This window comes from Channa argus, chromosome 13 (assembly GCF_033026475.1).
Source record: "Channa argus isolate prfri chromosome 13, Channa argus male v1.0, whole genome shotgun sequence".
In the NCBI taxonomy this organism is placed as follows: domain Eukaryota; kingdom Metazoa; phylum Chordata; class Actinopteri; order Anabantiformes; family Channidae; genus Channa; species Channa argus.
This window is the reverse complement of record NC_090209.1, coordinates 3,071,742-3,086,780: the sequence shown is the minus strand read 5'-3', so window position 1 is coordinate 3,086,780 and position 15,039 is coordinate 3,071,742. Positions and strand designations below refer to the sequence as shown.

Sequence of the window (15,039 nt, the reverse complement as noted above, 5' to 3'; positions counted from 1 at the left end):
CCTACTCTAGGAAGACTGCCAGCCTCATCCATTTCTTGTTACCACGGTGACTGGAGCCTCTGTTGCATTTGGCAACCAACACTTGAAGATTTACAACATGTGCAGTAAAGAGAGAATGTCATCAAAAGTAATGTCATGAATTATTTGTCAGTAGATGCTAAAAGTGCAGGAAATTACTGAAGTTGTTATAACCCTTTGCATTTAAAATGTCATTGTTTCTCCTTAGTACCTTAAATGCAATTTTTCAAGGTACTTTCCAGGTAGATTGTTCCAGACACACAGTTCTGTAGATTGAAGTCATCACTCTGTTCACTTTCTCTTCATGTGATCCCAGACTGATTGTGATGTTAGAAATCTGGGCTCTGTGAGTGTCATGAAATCTAGTTCAGGACTCCTTCATGGTCTTGTTTCGCTCTGAAGCTAGTTCTTCATAACTGTGGCTGTATACTCGGACTGGTGCCATGCTGTAGAAGGAATTTAGGACTGATCGGACACTTCTGTATTAGGATAAGAATTTAAACATCTAGGGAGCCTAAAACTGTTCAACAGTATTAACATTGGAGTAATTTGTCCAGGTATATTCTGTATTTTGTTGCTCTGATCATCGGACACTGTAAAGAAGACAATACCTGACTCTCGAGTAGAGGATATAATATGGTAGTATTTTACCCTAGTTTCAGTTTTTTTTTTTAACTGTAGAGTCCACTGCTGTACCCGGAAACATGCAAATATTGCAATAGTTGTATTCAAAAATGTAGGCTCATTTAAACTGCATCTCTGTTTACATAAAGTCAAACAGTGGAACAGATTTACTATAGTTGTTTCAAACGGGCAGGAAATGCATTCAGTTTGAATGGTTTGTCAGGCAGATGTGATTCTAGCTGTGCTGTGGTGAGGTAGTAAGTTGTGTTGTTGTGGGGTGTGGGATATTGCAACCCCTATTTTGGAGATACAACTATACAACTTACTGCCTTCCACAATGTGGCAGCATGATGCACTGTGTTCCAGCTTCTGCAGTATGTTCATACATGTTCACTACTTGACCTCTTTAAGTGTTAAAATCTGCTGTTAAATAAGTGGATTTAGCAAAGTAAGCATGTTACATTTATAGTGAAGCTATAAATATGTTTTGATTGATTGAATTGTGTCATTTAACAATAGGATATATTTCCTTGTGTATAATGAAAATAAACAGTAAACCTGTAACAACTGAATTTTGCCATTTATTAGTGTTTTATTAATAAAATATTTACTGGTCGAGACTTTTTACCCAATCTGTATTCCACGCCTGACTCAAATAAAGGACTTGGGGCCTACTAGACTAAGTATAGTGGGTAAAATCCTTTCCAGTGCCTGAACATACTATTTACCTTTAAAAGAAAAAGTCTTTTGGAGTCCAGCTGTCAAGTAAGTCATTCAACAATAACCATAATCAGTGGTGGAATAAGTACTCAAAAGCTTTAGTTAAGTAAAAGTACAAAAACACAGACATTTTGTAGAATAAGTACCCACTGACATTTCTACTTAAGTAAAAGTAAATACATGATTTATATTTTACTTAAAGTATTAAAAAGTAAAAGACTATTATTTATTGTCTGTGGACCAGTGATGCTTTGTTTTGGTGGGGGGTGGAAGCATCAACTAACTAATGTTAATAGACAAATGATGAGTTGAATCCGTTTTTGCTATGATCTGGTGTTTTCTTCGTTTCATTTCTAAACCACTCATGTTGTAACGTGGCATAATGACGACAACCGTATAGGAGCTCAGCGATTTTAAGAATATAACACTGAGAAAAAGCTCAGGATGCACAAACAAAAAAAAGTTAACAGAAATATGTAAACAAAACGTTTGGAGCGCTGCTCGTTTTATTGTTTAATCGACTTTGAGACCATGTTCAATGATCCTATTTGAAGGCACAATGGGTTTAGTAGCTTTATGTCTGGAAATAGATCATCAGTCTTGCGGTTTAACCTTTAGCTGTGTGGGCTCCTGTACAGTGAATGCAGATCTCTGTAGACAGGCTAAACTTGGCACAACACACCAAAGAATAAAATTACAGAGTACCGACTCCCTTTGAGTACTGCTAATATGTCAGATAAGTCTTTTAAATAAGGCTGTGGGTGGAAAAAAAACAAGATTACTGTGTGATACTGTGAGCCAGTAACAAAGTACTTACTTTCCACCACTGAACATAATCTTCTTTTCCTTTCAGCTGGTCCCTTTCACGGGTCAACACAGCGAATCATGTGCCTCCATCTAACTCTGTCCCCTGCATCCTCTTCACTCACACCAACTAACTTCATGTCCTCCCTCACTACATCCATAAATCTCCTCTTTGGTCTTCCTCTAGACCTCCTGCCTGGCAGCTCCAACCTCAGCATCCTTCTACCGATATATTCAGTTTCTCCTCTGAACATGTCCAAACCACCTCAATCTGTTCTCTCTGACTTTATCTCCAACACATCTAACATGATCTGTCCCTCTGATGTCCTCATTCCTGATCCTGTCCATCCTTGTCTCTACCAAAGAGAACCTCCACATTTTATGCTCTGCTACCTCCAGCTCTGCCTCCTGTCTTTTCTTCAGTTCCACTGTCTCTAAGCCGAACAACATCTCTGGTCTCACCACCGTCTTGTACACCTTTCCTTTCATTCTCGCTGATACTTTTATCACACAACACACCTGACACTTTTCTCCACCTGTTCCAACCTGCCTGCACTCGCCTCTTCACCTCTTTTCCACACTCTCCGTTGCTCTGAACCGTTGACCCTAAGTACTTAAAGTCCTGAACCTTCTTCACCTCTGCTCCCTGTAACCTCACTGTTCCACCTGGGTCCCTCTCATTCACACACATGTATTCTGTCTTGCTGCGGCTCATCTTCATTCCTCTGTTTTCCAGAGCAGACCTCCACCTCTCTAGATTTTCCTCCACCTGCTCCCTGCTCTCACTACAAATCACAATGTCATCTGACAACATCATAGTCCATGTAGATTCCTGTCTAACATCATCTGTCAGTCTGTCCATCACCAGAGCAAACAAGAAGGGGCTCAGAGCTGATCCTTGATGCAGACCCACCTCCACCTTGAACTCCTCTGTCACACCTACAGCAAACCTCACCCCGGTCTTACAGCTCTCATACATGTCCTGCACCACTCTAACATACTTCTCTGCCGCTCGAGATGTCCTCATACAATACCACAGCTCCTCTCTCTGCACCCTGTCATACGCTTTCTCTAAATCTACGAAGACACAATGCAACTCCCTCTAACATTCTCTGTACTTCTCCATCAGCATCCTCAAAGCAAATACTGCATCTGTTGTACTCTTTCTAGGCATGAAAACATATTGCTGCTCACAAATGTTCACCTCTGCCCTTAGCTGAGCTTCCACTACTCTTTCCCGCAACTTCATTGGCTCATCAGCTTTATTCCTCTGTAGTTGCCACAGCTCTGCTCATTTCCCTTGTTCTTAAAAATTGACACCAGTACACTTCTCCTCCAGTCCTCAGCATCCTCTCACTCTCCAAGATCTTGTTTAACCAACTAGTCAGAAACTCTACTGCCACCTCTCCTAGACACTTCCATACCTCCACAGGTTTGTCATCAGGACCAACTGCCTTTCCACTCTTCATCCTCTTCAACATCCTCCTCACTTCACTCTTACTAATCTTTGCTACTTCCTGCTCCACACCAGTCACCTCTTCTACTCTTCGTTCCCTTTCATTTTCATCATTCATCAACTCTTCAAAGTTCTCCTTCCATCTTCCCATCACACTCCTGGCACCTGTCAATACATTCCACTTTCCTCTTTCCAGATGACACAGTACCCTCCTACCTGTTTCCCTGATCACATTAGCTGTAGTGGTCCAGTCATCTGGAAGCACTTCCTGACCACCCAGAGTCTGTCTCAGCTCCTCCCTGAAAACTACACAACATTCTTCATTTTTCAACTTCCACCACTTCGTCCTCTGCTTTGCCTATGTCCTCTTGATCTTCCTCATCACTAGCATCATTTTACACACCACCATCCTGTGTTGTCTGGCTACTCTCCCCTACCAATACTTTACAGTCACTGATCTCTCTCAGATTACAACATCTACACAAGATGTCGTCCACCTGAGTGCTTCTACCTCCGCTCTTATATGTCACCCTATGTTCCTGCCTCTTCTGGAAGAAAGTTTTCACTACAGCCATTTCCACCCTCCCGGGCCCAGTTCCTGACAAAACCCTCTGCATTTATCCAGACTCGGGACTGGCAGAAGAAGACACTGGCTTGTGTCCCCTTGCGGTTGCATTATTTTCCACTACTGAACATAATGGTATAAAATTGTATTTTACTAGAGAGATCGTCGGAGCAGTTGATTCCCTGATTTGACCTTTTGCACTGCAGTGATTGGATAACATGCCTTTGACTTATTCAGCCAATACCAGGAGGAGGCGTTTCCTCAAACTCTAATCGATTGGTCCGCAACGGGCGTGGGCGGGACTTAAGGGTTTTGCCATGCTTTAGCCAAAGAAGAATAATGACAGAGCTCTCACACTCTCTATATTTACAATACCACTCATCGCGAAAAATAATTTCCAAGTAGCCGTTGATGTCCTTAATTTCCGACAAGCTTATATGATAAAGCTTTTTTTTAATTAGATTTATTTAAATCCTGAACAGTTTAAATGCTGACATTTCTCCCAGTTCCAAGATCTATTTGAATGTTTTTTTTCTGACAGAAACAAAATGCAGTATTCCTGTGTTTACTGTCTGGATTGACAAAATCAGTTTTGAAGGCATTTATTTTAGATGGGGTCAAAACATTGATAGCTGTGACACAGTGTAATTTATGTGGGGAAACGCGTTTAAATATTAAAACAAACGTAAGAGATTTGACCATCAGTGTGGCTACAATAAAATAACGCTTTTAGTGAATTTTCCTGCCAATCCCATGCGCCACACTCCAGTCCACTAGGGGCAGTAAAGCCAACTAAATTACCAACTGTCAATAAAAATATGTTCCTGACTTCCGTCCCGTGTCAAAAATACACGATCTTTGACGTGACGTCCTCAAAATGGCGAACATTCGGTGTATCAAGGTGAGCAAATAAGAAAGAAAATCCTTCGCTTTTGGTATTGTATTGTTCATATTACAAACTTTCAGGGAATAGGTGTAACACTTGCTTTATTGTATATCCCAGGTTTTTCTGTCACTTTGCATTTTTCTGTAGTTCACGTTTAATTGTGTCCCTAACGTCGGGAACCACTAGCGTCCTCTGTCTTGATAACTTGATCCCTCCGTTACTCCGTGATAGGACGCTTTAGGAGCAAATTCTACATAATTTAAAGGCTCAGTCCACCTGATTCAGAACAAACACTATGGTTTATCACCCACAGGCAGTGCTGCCCTGCACATAGTACTGAAATATCTAAAATCTCTCAGAATGTATCAGGGAGCTTTGCGACGCTTGGTGCTCTATTGGGTCCAACAACAGATTTTCGTGGTGAGCTCTTACATTGGTGGGGTCCTACAAAATTGTCTGCACCCACACTTTTAAGTGAAAATATTGGCATCTTAACCTGTTTTTTAAGTGCAAAATGTATTAATATATTATATAATGAAAACAGAACAAATGTCTGCATAACAACAGGTCTATGTTGTCAGCTTAACTGACTGTATACATTAAAATCAATCCTGCCAAAAAGTGCTACATTTGAGCAAAAATATCCTGTAAGCTCTCACAGTTTTATCTACAGTTACAATGCTGTGTTATCCTGTAAAATCAGGGTCTGGCAGATCATTGATGTAACTAAGTATGAGGTTGCATTAAAAATAAAAATGTTTTGATCTGTCCTTTCACTGGTTTTTTCTCAGTGACCCTCTTTTTAACAATCTGCATGCGTTTTCCTGTCCTCCATTGATCTCTTGGTCTCTGTCCACGTATGTGCATGTTGTGTAGGGTATGGTTGGCCTGGTGACAGGAGGTGCATCTGGATTGGGTCGGGCAACTGTGGAACGTCTAGTGAAGAATGGAGCATCTGCTGTCATCCTGGACCTGCCCTCCTCTGATGGACAAGCTCTAGCTCACAGTCTGGGAGACCGCTGTACCTTCGCGCCTGCTGATGTAAGTCCAGAACTGATCCAGACACAAAGTCAACATGTATACCTATTTAAAAAATTACAGATTGAAGGTTTAGACAGCAACCGGAGAACCGCTCTACCCTAATAATAGAAGCTCTAAAGTCTGCATGTGTGAACAGAGACAAAACATTATTCTGGATTTAATTGAGGTGTAATGTCCTCTTAGCTCAGCAGATGGCACTCACAAATCATCCAGCACTGTTGATCATGTTTTCCAACCACCCTGTCTATGACAGGCCAACCTGGCAATTGTCTTCATTGACTGTGCTTTAGTGTTTAGTACATTGGTTCACTTGCAGCAGGTATAGAGAGGAAAACACCCCCCTTGGATAGTTTTATGTCATTATCTTGCAACATTGGCTAAGGGTCGATTTTTAATTAGACGTTCTTGACAATAAATTACAGTGGAAAAAAATTCAAGTCAAATTAGAAGCAGCTCTCTACAAAGTAAAATAAATGAATCCAAAATGTATAACTGTAAATAAGTGACTGGATAAATATACACCCCTGTCAACTAACTTTCCTAAATCATGATTGGTGCAGCCAATTGGTTTTTACAGTCACAAGGTTAGTTAAATGGAGATCACATGAGTAAAGTTAATGTGCTTAATGGATTGTTGTATAAATACACGTGTTTGTTTGTTTTACTGTTCTCTAATAGGTATTTAGTATCATTACAAAACTGAAGGAATATAGCACACGAGTAAATCTGCTTAGAGTGACCGTGCAAGGAGACTAGTGAGGGAAGTCACAAGTGACTCCTCTGGAAGGATTCACAGGCTCAGCCAGCTGAGATGGGAGAGACTCTACTGACAAACGATCAGTTTTGGTCTCGTCAGATTTCATTTTTGATCACCTTTTCTTGTCTTTGCCACTCACCCATAAAACTTTGACTGCTAAAGAACCAGGCAGCATGTAGCATGTGTACAGTCTTGGGTTAAAATGAGGGTGTGTTGTTTTCTAGGTGACATCAGAGGCAGATGTCCAATCAGCAGTGTCCCTGGCCAGAGAGAAGTTCGGGAAGCTGGACCTGGCAGTAAATTGTGCAGGTATTGCTGTAGCAGTTAAAACCTATAACTTCAAGAAGGACATTCCTCACAGTCTGGAGGACTTCCAGCGTGTGATCAATGTAAGATGATCAGACAGACTCACACACACAGAGAAGAAAAAGAAATGCAGATCACAGCTTATATCATGTGACCTCTCTTTGTGTCTGTGGCAGGTGAACATTGCAGGAACCTTTAATGTGATTCGTCTTGCTGTGGGTGAGATGGGGAAAAATGAGCCTGATGCAGATGGACATAGAGGCTGCATCATTAACACAGCCAGTGTGGCAGCATTTGATGGACAAGTACTTAAAAAAAACAAAAAACAAAAAAAAACCATTCAAATAAATAAATAAAAAAAAGAGCAAAGTGGATCTTTAGTTCATCTGCCTTTGTTTTTCGTCCAGGTTGGCCAGGCAGCATATTCAGCTTCTAAAGGTGGCATTGTGGGAATGACCCTTCCCATTGCAAGAGACCTGGCACCCATGGGCATCAGGGTCATCACTATAGCACCAGGTTAGAATTTTTTTCTGAGTTGGGATTATTAACAGCATAACTCTCTCAGTGTGGGTTATAAGGAAATACTTTTGCACATCTATACACACTTTATTTCACAAAAAAAAAAGTGTATGTGACAGTATTTAACAAGTTCTAAAGAGATTAGAAGAATATGGCTGATGAAGCCATTTCATTAAAGAATAACTTCAGTCATTTTTACATTAATCACATTGTCCACGGCAGATGTTAAAATCTTCTTTACTTGTTTGGTCGCTTGTCAGCCTTCAGCCTGAACCTACCATGAACCTGCCTTGTTGTCGATAAATGAATAAAAACACATCAGAGCAATGCATCGCTGCACTGGAAGACATATTTCCTCATTTCAAAATTGTGTCAGTGGTAACTACTTACAGTTACTCAAGCATTGTATTTTACTTTGTTTCCACTACATTGATTAAGATTTACCCACTAAAAAGATATGTTAAAAACTGTTAACAATTAATTTAATATTAGAATAGTTGTACCAGTGGGAACGGACACAAAAGCCTTTTAGTGTTGGTTGATGATCTTTTCTTTGGTTTCTAAAACAACACCGGGTTTTTCTCCAGGTTTGTTCTCGACGCCTCTCCTGGCTGGTCTTCCTGAGAAGGTGCGCTCATTCCTTGCCCGCCAGGTGCCCTTCCCTTCACGCCTGGGAGACCCTGCTGAGTTTGCCCACTTGGTGACATCACTAGCGGAGAACCCTATGATTAATGGAGAAGTTATTAGACTGGATGGAGCTATTCGCATGCAGCCATGAGACGGACGTATCTGTGTGCGCGTGCGTGTGTGTGTGAACCCCTTCAATGAAGAGAACGTGTGTGTGACTAACTGGATTCATCTGTATCCACAAACACTGTTAAGAGCACATGATTAAATAATTTGTAATCCATTCCAGATATAATAAACCTCAAATGGATTTGATTTATCTGTTGGAGGAAAGACGTTTTCATTATACGTTTCGTTTCATCCATTCATTATCTGTAATCGCAACTGTCATTGGGTAAAAGGCAGGGTGCAACCTGCACAGGTCTCCAGTCAATCTGTAAGGAGGCACAGGGAGACACACACAGACAACCATTCACACTCACACCGACAGGCAATTGAGAGTTGGGTTAACTGCTAACATGCATGTCTTTGAACTGGGAGACCCACGCAGAAAAACTGCAGTGGGCAGGTGGATTGGAGCTGTGAGGCAGCAGAGCCGACCACTCCACCACCGTGCTGCCTAAAATTCAATTCCTAAAAATGTCATTTTAATAAATATTTTGACTTAAGAGGACGTGGTGAAAATCTTGTCTGCACAGTAACAGTGTAACGTGAGAAATCTGTCAGTGCCGCGTATTTTGATAAAGCAACAGGTTTAATATATAAATGCTGCAAATTCTATGCATTTTCAACAGAGTCTTTGATTGTTAAACCAAAAGAGACATAGCTGCTGTGTTTAATGAAAAACTGAAATTACTTTCCAAATAAGTGCTGGTTGTAAGGAGTATGAGGGACATGTTATGGCCATAGGTGGATAAAGAGGCTTTTAAATGACTGGTAAATATGGTTGTATTTTAATTAAAAGGAGCTGACAAAAAAATCACTTGTCAAGGTCAAATTTATTATCTGCATTGAAGCCATTGTACATGACAAACAGCAGAACCAAGATGAGCTGTGTTTGGTACAAAGCCACGATCTACTGCTGATTAAATTCAATCCCACTCCCAAAAAGAGAAATGCTGGGTTTAGGACCAATAGAGAAGCCTGTGCCCAACACCTTTGCCTCTAAACCTGTTGGACCCACACTGACCCCAGTGTTTGCTGCCAGACCGGCTGTAGCCTTCACCGGACCAGCAGTGGCTGAAGCACTGGCCAGCTCTGCTTTGGCAAAGGCTCTGGCACCGAGATCGGCCGCAGAGGCGTTGACTCCTGCGCTGGCGTTCGGCCCTTTGACCTCGGCATCAAAAACACTCCGCTCCGCCTGAGCGTGACCCACTCCCGCTTCAGGATTTGCTCCTGCCTTAGGAAGCCGCTTTCCTGGTTTGTTTTCAAATCCTTCTGCGAAGGCTCCAGCACTGGCATAGGGACCAACAGCGAAGACATTACCAGGCTGGTCAAAGGCATCGATCATCCCCAGCAGCCCCGGTAGACCAGCAGACACATTACAGACTCCCCCAACAAGTGCATGTCCTGTAAGCAAATGCAGACTTCATCTCAAGAGAAAAGCATGACCCACAGGACAACACCACGACATGTGGAGTCCTCAAGAATACTGTAGTTTGACAAAAGTCATATCATGTAAAGCCCCTGCTGTGTGCTCTTACATCTGATTGGTCAGTCAGTATTTGTTAACTGGTGAACCCTCACCCACCTCCAGCTGTTTAAACATGTACTTACCCTCAGCAGTTAGGCCTAAAACAGAAAAAAGGGATGAGAAAGTTTATTTGTGGTTTATTGCCTTTGGTCTTGATTACTTTAAATCTTTCTGACTGTGTCTTCCATTTTTGAAGATTTAGTCATTGTTGTTCTGAGTCACCTCATCCAGTGAACTGGGTCCTGAATAATGAATTCTTAATTATATAATTAATTAATGTTAATTATTATAATTTTAGGCCAGTGTGCCACTGCTCCACTATGTGGGCTCTAATCATACACTGATATACCTACTGATCTTACCATAGATCTCAGTCACCTGGACACACAGTTCTTGTTTGGTCTTTTTTTACTGTAACGTCTCTGGAATATTTGATTATCTGCTTTCTGTACAGTATTTCAGTACAGCATGTTGGATTTTCTTCTGTGTTTTCTTTCTGCCTGTCTGGTTCTTAAAGTTTTGTATTTTTTTCATAACTTTAGAAAAATAAATTATATACCTATTCTGTTATCTGACATCTTCAGGATAAATTATTTTCTCTAGAAGAAGAACAAAAGAGGCAATATTAGTTAAGATGATACAAACTGATGAGAATATCTGTGAGAACTACAGTACATTTTTACAGCAAAAACACATTTATTATTGTATTTATATACATACATTTGAAGGAAAATATGAAAAGTTCCTTCATGAGACAGATTTGTAATATTAAAACAAGAAAGACTTGATGCATTTTCAGTGAACTAAAGTTTTCCCAGCGACATGACAAAAGCAGCTCCAACTGAAGGCTGAGCTTCAATTAGTTCTATCATACTGCAATAACAGGTGCTAAAGGACCACGACAAAATAAAGCAGAAATACATTTGCATTTGAATTAAAACCCCACGATTGATGACTTACCTGAATGATTTTGCTTGGTTTACTGCAGAAGTTTGATGCACTAAACTTAAATGCTGAAGTCCACACATTACAGGGGCAAACACACACCAGACTGCTCCCAGATTCCTCCCACACTCTCTGTGTGGGAAGTGTTGTATTACTCATGTTGTGTGGACACACATTGTGGGGACTCCCATTTGTAAATGATTAAATTCTAAGTTGAAATAAATAAAGTGTAATGTCCTCTGAAGTAATGGGCTACCACACACTCAGTTTCCATGATTTACTGATTTCTCCAAAGTTTGCACTGCTTCTGCTCTTTTTTTTTCAAGGCAAGTCAAATACTATTATTAAATTACTAACTAAGATTGGTCCCTAAAAGGGTTTAACAAAAGCTAGCTAAACTTAAAATATCAAACTGAATTACAACACAAATTCCCTTGGACCCAAAAAGAACAATTATACTCTCATCAGTCCAAAAAATGTTCCTCCATTTCTCTTTAGCCCAGTTGATGTGTTCTTTGGCAGATTGTAACCTGTTCTGCACATGGCTTTTTTTTAACAGAGGGTCTTTGTGGGGGATTCTTGAAAATAGATTAGCTTCACACAGACGTCTTCTAACTGTCACAGCACTTACAGGTAACTCCAGACTGTGTTTGATCATCCTGGAGCTGATCATTGGCTGAGCCTTTGCCATTCTGGTTATTCTTCCATCCATTTTGATGGTTGTCTTCCGTTGTCTTCCGTTTTCTTCCATGTCTCTCTGGTTTTGTTCTCCATTTTAAAGGCATTGGAGATCATTTTAGCGGAACAGCCTAGAATTTTTGTCACCTCTTTATAGGTTCCCCCTCTCCAATCAACTTTTTTGACAAAGTACGCTGTTCTTGTGAACAATGTCTTGAACAAACCTTTTTCCTCAGGCTTTCAAACGCACGTTCAACAAGTGCTGGCTTCATCCTTAAATAGTAACCACCTGATTCACACCTGTTTTTTCACTAAATTGATGACCTCAGTGATTGAATGCTACACTGCTATTTTTTTGAACACATCCCTTTCAACTAATTGCCCAGTTGCACAACCTTACGAGCTGCATATCATGAATGCTGGGTCTTGTTTGTTTTCTGAGAATCTACTGCACCTACTGGTAACTTGTTTGCCAGGTAACAATAAAAAAGATATTAAAAACCTGGATTATTCTGGTTATTCACGTTGTACTGCTATTGTTTTGAACAATACTGTATACTGACTGTCCAAACCAATTACTGCAACTAAGGAAATTATAAACACACACTGGACGGTTTACTGACATTCTCAGATTTTTAAATATGCAAAAGCAATAACAAAGTAATGTATCAAATAAAGTTTTAAATAACCTATAGCAACTAAAGAAAAGCTTTCCCAATATTTCCCCCTCCCTGCATCCAATGGGGCACTAGAGTTGATAAGGCCTCCAATTTTCTTGTTTGGATGTCCAACACCACTGGACCAGCAGAACAGTAACTGAGCAAAAACAGAAATTAAATTAATTGAGTATCGACAATACAAAATTAAATGTGTGTTTTCCAATATGCTGCTTTCTTTTAATTATGAAAATTTTAACTTGATAATGGAAAGAAACTAAGCTTATGGTAAAATTAAAGGTAAGTAAAAAGATTTCCAAACAAATTTACGGTGTGGTCCCGAGGCAGCAGACATCTAACTGCTGCATGTGTGTTTGGAGACACCATCAAGTATCTGATTCACTTGCAGCCTTTAGTGGGAAAAAGAAAAACAAATCAGACACCCAGCTTGTAAATGATGCAAACATGTCTTCAGGTTCAAACATACAGATAAGAGGAGGAGGAGGGAAACAGGAACATGCAAGCTCCACAACAAAAGGCAACAGACAGCCAGGGATTTGAACAAGGACCTTCTAGTTGTGTATATTCAATTCAATTCAATTATGACATGATATATTATTTAAAGCATTAAATTAATTACTATGTGGTTCTGGCCATGATATAATCTATCATGTCTCATGTGTATGTAGCAGTTTTTGAGTTGGTCCCTTATCAGTGTGTATATTGTAGAAAATTCAAAAGACATCCTGAAGACCTTTAGTACCAGCATCTGGGTTTTAGTGTCACTCACCTTTTTGACGCAGATATTACTAAAACTGTAACTATGAACAAAAGTTCAAACCACAGTTTGTTGCAGCTCCTATTTGTTTCAACAAAAGTAAAAGGAACCTAGATTTACTAAACGGTGTGTGTACATGCAGCTTGTGGTATGTGCTGCAGAGCAACCTGTTATTAAACCTCTGAACGTTGATAATATTTACCAGAAGGAAATGTTAAATTCTGACTTAACTGTAACAGTCACCACCCTACAAAAGACAAAAGTTCAGATTCTCTAAAATGATCACAGTACAGTAACATCTGATTCAGCTCAATATGTCCTTGACTTTGTTATTTGATCACACGTTAGTTGTCTTTATATTTTCACTGCAGAGGGGGCTGCATGGTGACACGTTGTCTCCAATGCAACCCATAAAGTAAATATCTACGTTTTTGTGTATTTTAACATAATATACTGCATAATACGTGTGATAACATCACATTGTATCATTGCACACGACATTACCACAGGCAAAAGGCATCATTATGTCATGTCACGAGCTGTTCAGGTATTTTTATTATATTATTCTAAATATGCTAAACACACCGCTACTGAAACTCTACTTGAAATGTTACTGTGCTACTAATCTGTGGGTTCTGCTCCTGTGTGACTTGGACTAGGAAAAAACAAGTTAGAAGTGATGAAAATAATAAAAACTACACTGTGTTCTGACCTGTGTAGTTTACAACTTACTGTGTAATCTATAGGCTACTGCTATATGAATTGTTTGTATTAAAACTTTGAAACCTTTAAAGTTAACTTTATTTTATTAATTTATGTTTTTTACAGTTTAGGCAGCTGGAGGCTGAAAATCTTATGGCATTGGACAGTATTGTCCTTTGAAACAGTTTGGGTAGTTGAGTGTAGACCAATCTAGGCTTCTTAGATAAACATTCTGGACACAGTCACTGATGAAACTGAAAATATGTTTTCAAAGTAAAAGCTGGACCTGATGAAGACAGTGATGTAAAATGTATTTTCTCTTCAAGGCCAAATGTGCTGAGAGTCTGCAGAACTACATTTTTGTCCCACAATTCATGTTCCTCAAAAGGTTCATCACAGAGGTGGATCTCTGTACTACTTTAAATATGTCTTTGATAATAAAAGTAGGTTGTTATGTTAAAGCATTTTTAATTAATTTGTTACCACAATTAATCTAAATTTCTGCACTAAAATATACAGATGCAATGTAACAAAAAATTGTATTTCTACTAAGTCACAGTTGAGTTCTTTGAAAGATATTGTATATATTTTCAGTCCCTTCAGGAATTTGCAATGTTGTGGTTGAATAAACTTAAATCATCATAAAAACATCACAACATGCATTACAAATTGTTTTTTTTTTAAAGCTGTTGCAAAATCAATCATTATAGGCCACAACATTCACAAAATGGTTCACACAATTCTGGAGGGACTGATATTTATAATACATAACCAGCATAATAGTGGGTGACACAGAATTGTAACATTGACATAAGAAAGACAAAATACAAAAACATCTTCCGAAGTGTATTTTTTCCAAAGACGTGACAACAGCAGTTCAGGGATTTGGAGACTTACTGCTTGAATGCTGATAATGCTGATAGCGGCATAAACAACAGGAAGTTCCCACCCAGTGTGTTTGAAATGGTTTGTGTTTTGATAGTGTTGCAGGGACACACGGCAAATCTTTTCCCAGTCACGTATTGAGGACCTGGCCCATTTAAGGAGACAAAAACAAACCACCATAACAATCACTTCATCATTTAATTTGAGGTTGAATGCTTGGTAAAGTTATGGTTAGGATATGTCTCCAAGAAAAAAAGGTCTCTGGATGGATGGAGTTCAGTGGCAGCTAGGTGAGTGAGTTGGTGAATTAAAACCAAAGCAGAAAGTGAGTTTACCACCTAACCTGAAAGCATAGTGTGCTGCGTGTAGAGTCTTTTGT

At 39.6% G+C, this 15,039-nt stretch overlaps 1 protein-coding gene across 1 annotated transcript; it reads left to right on the top strand.

The window, feature by feature from the left end:
- Positions 1-5,030: 5,030 nt before the first annotated feature.
- On the top strand, positions 5,031-8,642 carry hsd17b10 (hydroxysteroid (17-beta) dehydrogenase 10). Its single transcript, XM_067528223.1, has 6 exons — positions 5,031-5,088; positions 5,950-6,114; positions 7,096-7,260; positions 7,354-7,482; positions 7,585-7,693; positions 8,284-8,642. Exons 1-6 carry the CDS (start codon positions 5,065-5,067, stop codon positions 8,472-8,474), a joined length of 783 nt encoding a protein of 260 aa, XP_067384324.1. The 5' UTR covers positions 5,031-5,064; the 3' UTR covers positions 8,475-8,642.
- Positions 8,643-15,039: the final 6,397 nt, after the last annotated feature.

Excerpts from the sequence above, each read along its gene's own strand:
- hsd17b10 (XM_067528223.1), top strand. The coding sequence starts at position 5,065 with ATGGCGAACATTCGGTGTATCAAG. Across the intron at positions 5,089-5,949 it reads CGAACATTCGGTGTATCAAG|GGTATGGTTGGCCTGGTGAC; the intron begins GTGAGCAAATAA and ends CATGTTGTGTAG. Across the intron at positions 7,694-8,283 it reads GGTCATCACTATAGCACCAG|GTTTGTTCTCGACGCCTCTC; the intron begins GTTAGAATTTTT and ends GTTTTTCTCCAG.